At 46.1% G+C, this 8,703-nt stretch overlaps 1 protein-coding gene across 1 annotated transcript in view; it reads right to left on the bottom strand.

Annotated features, from left to right (window-relative positions):
• Positions 1-2,200: 2,200 nt before the first annotated feature.
• The window catches only part of NUAK1 (NUAK family kinase 1), a 72,450-nt gene continuing 65,947 nt past the window's right edge, over positions 2,201-8,703 (bottom strand). The window contains exon 7 of the mRNA XM_037845905.1: positions 2,201-6,807. Coding sequence (XP_037701833.1) covers positions 5,651-6,807 — 1,157 coding nt within the window. The 3' untranslated portion in view covers positions 2,201-5,650. The remainder of the gene's footprint in view (positions 6,808-8,703) is intronic.

Genomic DNA, 8,703 nt, shown 5'->3' with positions numbered 1-8,703 from the left:
TCCCATTACCCAAAACAACCATGAAATCTACCATATTTTTAGAATTCCAGGTTTATGAGCTAATCAAGTCCCTGTAGTGCTTAATCCAACATCTGCTGGATTTTCTGATACTTATAGCTGGAATCTTCCCAACAAATATATCTCCTTTCAATGATATTACTACTACTTATCTTCATTGACATTATCTGGATATACTAAAAATCTTCTATGTGCCAGGTACTGCATTAGAAGCTTTATTTCATTTAATCTTCACAATAATCCTGAAAGTTAGGGATTATTAATGCTATTTTATAGATGAGGAAATTGAGGCCCAAAAGGGCTATCTTGCTGCCATGTGGAGAAAGCCTGCCTAAGAATGAAGCTCATATCCAGAGAGAGTGAGAGAAAAAGAGGCAAGGCCAACACTTGAGCCCCTGGATCCAGCTGTACCTGAGACACACACCTTGGACTTCTCAGTTACAGGAAGTAGGAGATTCTTGTTGCTTCACAAGCTCTGAGTTGGGTTTCTGCCACTTGCAACTGAATAAGGATAAAGTGAGGATCATGTAGAATCTCAATAAATGTTGGCCCTCTCAATTTTTCTCCTCAAAGTGATCCTTCCCCATTAATCTCACAAACCTATCAGTTCACAATGTGCTGCCACCACTTCAGCCACCCCCGTTTCCTTACTACTCCTCATATGCCACATTTGGTCATTTAAGGTCATGCACTGCTATTCCTCCTATCTGGATACAGATTTATGTTTTTCAAGCCTTCTATTACCCTGCAAATGACTGACAGGCCTGTTTGCTGATGGTGGCAGGGACCACAGCAAGAATTAAGGGCAAATCACCTTAAAATGTCCTAATTTTAAAGTCAGTGAACATTGCCTTGTAAGGAAAGGACTGTCATTGCCCATTCATATTGAGTTTTACACTCCTTGAGGCAACTTTGTAGAAATTTTCTCATTCATCTTTGTAGATAGTAGGATAGCAATTAATATACCCATTAGACAGATAAGAAAACTGGGGTCCAAAGAGGTAAAACAATTTGACTCAAAAGCATTCAGCAAGTCCAGACAGGAATTGGCATTTTTCCCATCTTAGCCCAGCTTGGGAGGCACTGACACGTCCTAATTTGGCAGGTCACAATTATAAGACTCCATTTCTCAACCGTCTATCATTTGTTTTGTTTTATTTTGTTTTGTCAATTTAGCCAATTGAAGCTCATCAGATTAGGATTACCAGATAAAATACAGGATGCCCAGATGAATTTGAATTTCAGACAAACAATTTTCTAGCAGAAACATGTCTCACACATATTGGGGTCATACTTACAAAAAAATCAGTGTAGTTTTTTTTTAATCTGCTAAATCTAACAATGCTACATCAGATGCTCTTCCAGCAGACCAGAAAAGGGATGAAACTAGTAATTTCTTTGGAAAGTAGAACTTCCCTTTACATAAATTATATGCAAAGGAAAACAGTACTATCCAGTGCAGAGCAAGATTCTATAATGTTCGATACTAGGGTAGAGTTTTGATGTTATTTTATATTATGGCCAGGATCCAGGAACACCTCAACCTTACCGTATTATTTATCCCTCTTTGCAAAAGTATCCCAGAGGCTCTGTTCACACAAGGGACAATAGCAAAATGGGACTCAAGAAGCTATTTTATTATCAACAGAGCAACAGCCTGGCCCACTAGTGGGGTATAGCTCACTCTTCCTGGACTCTGATCAATCAGTTTAGCAATTTGTCAGCCCCCAGGAGAGAGGGAAGCACCTCGGAAGGGGGCAGGAAGAGAAAGCTGAAGGGTGGGAAAGAGCATGACTGAGCCTTAACTTCTGATGATGTTTCTAATTCAGACTGAAGGAGCCCCGTCAACAGTCTCTTTTGGAAACCAGAACTGAACATGTCAATGTGAAAGTATGAGGTGAGCCAAAGTGGGCCACACAATCAGGGGGCAGAAAGCCAGGCTGCAAATGGAGGGAAAAGAATAAAGCCTGTGTGCAAAGAGACGCAGAAAAGGGGGTAAATACATCTCTTGGATCTCGCTTCTCCAGTTCCTGGTTCCAGCTGCATTTCCTCTTCTGAGAACTTTGAATAAATTCCTCTTTTGTGCTTAAGTTAGCTTGGGTGGGTTTCTGTTACTTGTAACCATTCTGTCACTTACTTGACTAAGAGAAAACAACCAAATAAAGAAGGAAGGGCTGAGAAATTCAGTTCAGTTCATTGCATTTTATTTAATTTAAAAATAAAAACAGAAACAAAACAAAACAAAACAAAACAAAAAAACAGAAATCAATTTCCAATGAAAATACAAACACTTTGGGTGGTTATCCAGCTTTTTTTCCCTGTAGGCTGTTCTGGGCTCAAACCAATCAAATGAGTGAAAACCGATTTTGACTGGAGCCATAAAGCATGTTGCACCAATTAAATTACACCAATATATTATTATAATACCTTTGAAATGCCTTTCAGACCAATAAATAAAAAAGACAAATTCAAATAAAAAAGTCAACTTTTTAGTTACCAAAAAAAAAAAAAAAAAAAAAAAAAAAAAAAGAAATTAAATAAAAGTCACAACATGGATTTTAAAAAAAAATGTGCAGTCAAGTTTCTCTCCCTCTTTTTTTTCTTCTAGGAATGATATCACGCCAGTAAATCCCTACAGAACATTTCCAGTTTGGCAACAAACAGTCAGTTGATCATTCACATTTGTACTCAAGACAGCAGGCCTGGGCAAAACTCGCCCGAATTTCACCCTGAAAAGTGCCCCCCATCATCTGAAGAAGCAGCACCTTGCAACAGGGATGGGAATTCAGACAGTAACTTAGCATTTTCATTTCGCCTGGGGTCTTGAAGCACTTTCTGAAAACTGATCATGCCTTTGAATTTGCCTGTAAAAAGAAGTACAATTCTACTCCTTTGGCAGATGTGTAAACTAAGACACTGAAAGGCCCACAGAGCCAAGGAAGGGGCCAGGAGAGCTGACAGGGAATCTCCTGCTTTGTCCACTGGGTCATAAAAGTGTCTGTCACTTGTAATTCCGCAGAAATGAATCAAGCATGACTTCTTTGGCTGGGGGATTGGCTGTTAGGGATGGCAGGGCTTAATCAGGAAGCAGAGGAGCTGCTTTGAAGGGATTTTCCCTCTTTTCCAAGTTTTTCCTTGAAAGGACAGAGTCAACATTGCATCCAGAATCAGACGATGTCAGCAGAAACGTCAGAGCTAGGCAGGGCCACAGAGACCGGCTAATCCACCCTTCCAGCCCTCCATGAAAGGAAAACCTAGCCCCAGAGACACTGAAGTTGTCTAAGGCCACCAGGTAGTTAGCAGCAGACTAGGACTCAACCCGGAGACTTTGCCTCTGAGTTGAGCCTTTCTTTGCCACACTGAGCTTATTAACAGAGAATATACATGTGTTTGAGGAAGGGGAAGAGGGCAGAATGTGTTTTGTTTTTTTTAATCATTTTTACCAAAAATTAGACAGCTGGAAAATACTAAACAGACACCCATTAACAAGTAGGTAGATGTTTACCTATGTCATACTGACAGCCACCAGCCAGGCCAGCTGTCACGTGTGAGGGGCCAGCAGTGTGGCACTATAGGCCAAGCTGTCTGCTCAGAAAAGGCTGCATAAACTGGAGCAGAGAGTTTGGAGGTTCGGGATGCCCCTCATGCACCCATACACCCCCACACACAATTTGCTATCTATGGACTTTTTTCCCCTTTTAACCTTTATTGGAATTCACGAAGGAGGTGGAATTGAATGTAAGGAAATTGAGCAGTTTCCCACAATACATTGCTCAGCTAAACCTGAAGGAATACACAAGCCAAAGCATCAAAGCTAGTGGCAAAGGGAAAACAGAACCATCTCCTTAGGGAAAGGGCAGTTTCATCCAAATTAATGTTGTTTATGCCCTAAGGTACATTCTCTTTCATCTCCCTATGAACTATTGTTTCTTGGCTTATCCAAAGACACCCCCAAGACTAGTCAGTCCTCCTTCTGCATCTAGTGGCTGCCAGAGGTCGGCCATCTTGAAATAAGGCTTTCAGTTTGCTCAGGCCAATAGAATCTGAAGCCAACCCTACAGGACCGTTAATTCCAAATCTAGTATCCTGAAGATGTCCCACTGGGGAAGTGAAGTCTCATCACCTATAATCTAGGGGGTTAGGAGTGAAACACCTAGTTTTTATACTTTTTAAGGTAAAAGCCTTGCCACACCTTTCTTCTCCCTCCTCCAGCAGCATGTGGATGATTTCTAAGGAAATCCTTCCTCTCATATACACTTCCTCCCAATCCACTCTGCTCTTTCAACACGTTATCCATTTAAATGGATGAAACTTTCCTTTTCCTCAAAGCCCAGGAGTTCATGTCAAAGTTCAAAATCATGAGATAGCACATTTAGGTTTGGGAAAAAGTACCTTCTGCCTGACTTTCCTTCACCCATCCAAATATCCCACCTACACGCTAACTTCCTGGAAGCAAACTCGTCTACCTCTGAGCTTTCTGCACTTGGTGGACAGGGAACTCGTTTGCTGTTGGTAAACAGGGCAATGGTTGAGCCAGTTAATCCTTTGGAGACTATGGGCAGTGAGTGAGGCATCCAGTTCAAAGCATTCACACGTGCAGGTGCGAACCCCACAGGCAGCGTTCGAGTTAATACTGAGACGTTAAAGAAACTGACAAGTGAGCCTTGCTAGTGTAGATCAACTTCCAATCATCTGTGCACAGACCCCAAAGGGTCCCCAGGCTGTATACCACAGTTGTGACCTCTGATGCCACCATCTTTTTCCCTGGCAGGTTGTGCATAAGGGCATGGGGCAGATTTCCAGAAAGAGGCAGACAGCAAGGAGCTGAAAAATCACCAGGGGCTGATTCTATGTCCTCAGCAGAATTCAAAGCATTCTTTCCCTGACCAAGGCGCTGTCTTCCATCCAGGGTAGACTAGCTAATTAGCAAATGCCATGCTGGTGGCATGACAGACTTAGCATAGATCCCACAGGATACCTTCACCTAACTTCCAGGGCTTAGCCAAGCCAAGGATGGCAACTACGCAGCGTGAGTGCCACTGCCCCCCTTCCCATCCCCAGGGCAGTCATTATGAGTCAATCACAGAGCTCCTTCCGTATGTGACTGAGCAGAATGCTACTCCAACCAGCATACCGGCAGCCACTAGCAATTGAATATTAATGGTTGCTGAGATCTACTTGCCAGCCCCAGGCAGTCAGATCAAGCTTGCTAATGCAAAGAAAGGAGGAGCAGACTTTTTGGATTCACTAAAAGCATATGGCCCTGTTCTCCAGAAGCATCTGATGCCTTCTAGGGAAAGGCTCCCTCTCCCATATGCTTCCTCCCAGCCTACTACATGCTGGCCAACACCACCCCCCTTAGACTGCTGGTTCTCTGGGAGGTGCCATAATGCAAATGCCAGTTAGGACCCAAATTCTGACTGGCAGTTGACAGCACTGGCGGAGAGCCCACTTCTTCCTTTTAGGCACTGGCCCAAGCTCACAAGCTTGGCCCACTGAGACGGCACCCTTGCTTTTCCAGTCTATTGTCACGGCCAGCAAAGAGGTACTACCAGCCTGTTGGCGCAAATTGTTGCTCCCATCCATTCCTCCCTCATGCCCACCCCCAACCCAACCCCTGCGCCTCGGTGAGCTAGTTGAGCTTGCTGCAGATCTCTAGCGCTTTCTTGTAGACCTGAGTCACGTCATCCATGTCCGTGAGGAGGGAGAAGCTGCTGTCTCCCAGCCGGTTCCGGTACCGCTTCAGGTACTGGGGCCGGGGCCGGTTCTGGAGCCCCTCAAAGTCCTGGATCTGGAGGAAGTTTTCGGCAGAGACGCAGCTCCGGATGCGCTGGCGGGTGGGACGCTTCTCCTGCAAATCCAACAAGTCGAAGGAGTCGCTGGACAGAACGCTGTCGTCGCTGATGACGCTGGAGGGCCGGCTGTAGCTCCGGGAAAGGCCCTCGGTGGGGACGCTGGGCTCCGCCAAGGATTCCAGTGTGGGCATTTCGGGGCTGATGAGGGCCGGGCTCAGGGTGCCCGCGGCGTACTTGCTGCTGTGTTTCAAGATGCCCTTCCTCCGGCAGGAGAGGCTGTGGGAAGTCACTCTGGATGGGTCTGGGGGACTGGGGGAAGGGATACTGCTACTGCCCATCCCGTCGTTATTGTCTAACAGCTCTGAAGACTCACTCCGCTCTGGGGAGGAGTAGTAACCCGATTCTCTCTGCTGGGTCTTTTTCAAGATCCCTTTCTTGGGCACCGTGGCTGACTGTTTGGGGCTAAGTCTGCCTGGCACCTCGGCCTCAGGGGAGCTGGTGAGGGCCACGCCAGTCCGGCACAGTTCCTGCTCCAACTTGAAAGCTGGCGGCAAGGTGGGACCGACAACCCCTTCGATGAAGCCAGTGCTGTGGGAGCGATGCTCGCTGTTGCTTCGCTTCTTTAGGATTCCCTTGGGCCTCTTGGAACTCAACTTGGATGGGCTTTCAGGCACCACGTCCTGGCTGGACTGAGCAAAGTCGTTCTCTTTCTTGGACTTCTTCAGCGACCGCTGCCGCTCTAGCATGACGTCCGAGGCTCCGGGTTTGGCCAGGCCTTTAATTTTGGCCTCAGCCTCAGCCTGCAGCCCAGTGGCACGGTGGTGCCAGTCAATGATCCGAGCCAGGAGCGGGGACTCAGAGTCGCGCAGGGCATCACAGTCACATACGCTGCTCTTGTAGCCCCAGTTCACCCACCAGTGGTTGGCGATGTCCTCAATGGTGGCCCGGCGATCGGGGTTCACCATCAGCATCCACCGAATGAGTCCTCGAGCATCTAGAAGGCAAAGGACAAAATGAATGAGGCGAACACAGAAGCCTTTGAATGTGCATGACCCTCTAAGAGTGATCATGGAAACACGCTTACTTTAGGAAAAGTCCAGTTGTTGCCCTGGTCCAACCACTCTATTGAGCAGGGAGCCAGAGTCTTCCAGAGAATACACTAAAACCACAATCAAGGCTCACATCCATAGGTCCATGCGCTATCAAACCGCAGCATGTTTTGCATGTTAGTGAAAGAATGTCACAGAACTACTGACCCTTCTATCAACTCGATCTTTAGAAAATGGGGATAGCTGGGTAACAGGGAAAGAATCCCAGACCTGACCCTGAGCAGGGCCTTGCTATTCCTTTGGTGGCTATGATTTTTTTCCGAAAGGGAAAGCAGGAGTAGATTACCATGGATTTCTTTATTCCTCCAGGGGTATGTTCATATAAGCACATAGCACTCACCATCACTGTGTCAGCACAAAAATGGAAATTTGGGGCTGAGCTGGAGAGGAAAGGGATGCTCATGGAAGAGACAAAGACAGAGAAGGATGGAGAGGAGTCTTTGGCCAACGAGTCAGAGGGCACTCGCTCATCTGACATACCTGGGCAGTGAGAGAGGCCATACCCTGAGGACTTTGACAGCTTCTGAGACCCATACCCAGTCCCTTCCCTCTCTTACATAAGGCATATCCCACTGAGCTGTTAGGTCAGAGAGCTAAGCTATATCTGCCATCAATTTATAGCCTGTATGAAAAATTCCACCTGCAAATTTCTGCCATCAAAAAATCAGGGGAAAGGCTGAAGGGGGCAGTAGAGGAGGCTGCAGGAACCAACCCACTCTCACAGCTTATAAATTGACTTTTAAGACCAAACTGTCTTCCCCTGACTTGGAGTTGAATTCTATCCTGGGGTAGCCTCTACCTCCCCTCGGCTGGCAAAGGGCTGGCGATGGGGACTGGAGTGAGTTGCACCCCTGAGAATTCACAGGATGATCATTCATTCAATCAATCAATCAACATTTCCAGGAACTGCACTGGCACCAGTTAGCTGGTGGGACAATTAGGGCCACCACAGAGATCACCCTGAAACTTCTCCCAAAACATACTGGCTTATTGAGAAAATAAATTTTAAAATATAATATGCACACACACAGAGAGACATACACACAAATATACAGTCTAGCCCAACAGCTTCATTTATTTGTGAATTTTCCTATTCACTAAAATGCACAAGGTGCACCCACAGCTTTCACGGGCATTCCTGGATATACTCATGGGCAAAGGGTGAAAAATTCCCAGCTGAGGTCACATAAAGCTGATTCAGTATTCGTTAATTCATTGTTCCCAGGGACTTTATAGAACATAACTACTGCTAAGAATGAGAATCAATTTGGATTCACATATACATGCACAAGTGCATGGTAAGTAGTTCAGAGTAACTATTTTCCAAAGATGGTCACTTGCTCACACCTTCCTTGAACATGCATGAGACTCTCCCATCAGGAGATGGAGTATATGGACCTGATGACTTTGACCAACAGAACACAGCTGAAGTGATGTTCTCTGGCTTCCAAGGGCAGACATTAAGAAGACCCGGCAGCTTCTTCTTCCTCCTTCTTGGATCCCTGAGCAGCCATGTAAGAGGGAGAAGAGAAACCCGGCGGAGGCACCTCGAGGAGAGAGGGCTGCATAGATGAGCACCGACACTCAGCCCCAGCTGCCATCCAAACGCAACTGTAGAGGAAACCCCAAGCAACACAAGAGAGCCCTGGCCGGCCCACGGAATCAAGATATGATTACGTGGTTGTTGAAACCAGTTTGTTTCTTTGAGAAGAAAGGGGCTAGAGTTGTTGGGCAGCAATAAATACTGAAGTAGCGCTCATGTTCAATAACTCAGGTGAATG

The sequence above is a fragment of the Choloepus didactylus genome, chromosome 8, assembly GCF_015220235.1.
Source record: "Choloepus didactylus isolate mChoDid1 chromosome 8, mChoDid1.pri, whole genome shotgun sequence".
NCBI classification, from domain to species: domain Eukaryota; kingdom Metazoa; phylum Chordata; class Mammalia; order Pilosa; family Megalonychidae; genus Choloepus; species Choloepus didactylus.
The sequence above is the reverse complement of the archived record's forward strand: the minus strand, read 5'-3'. Positions and strand labels throughout refer to the sequence as shown.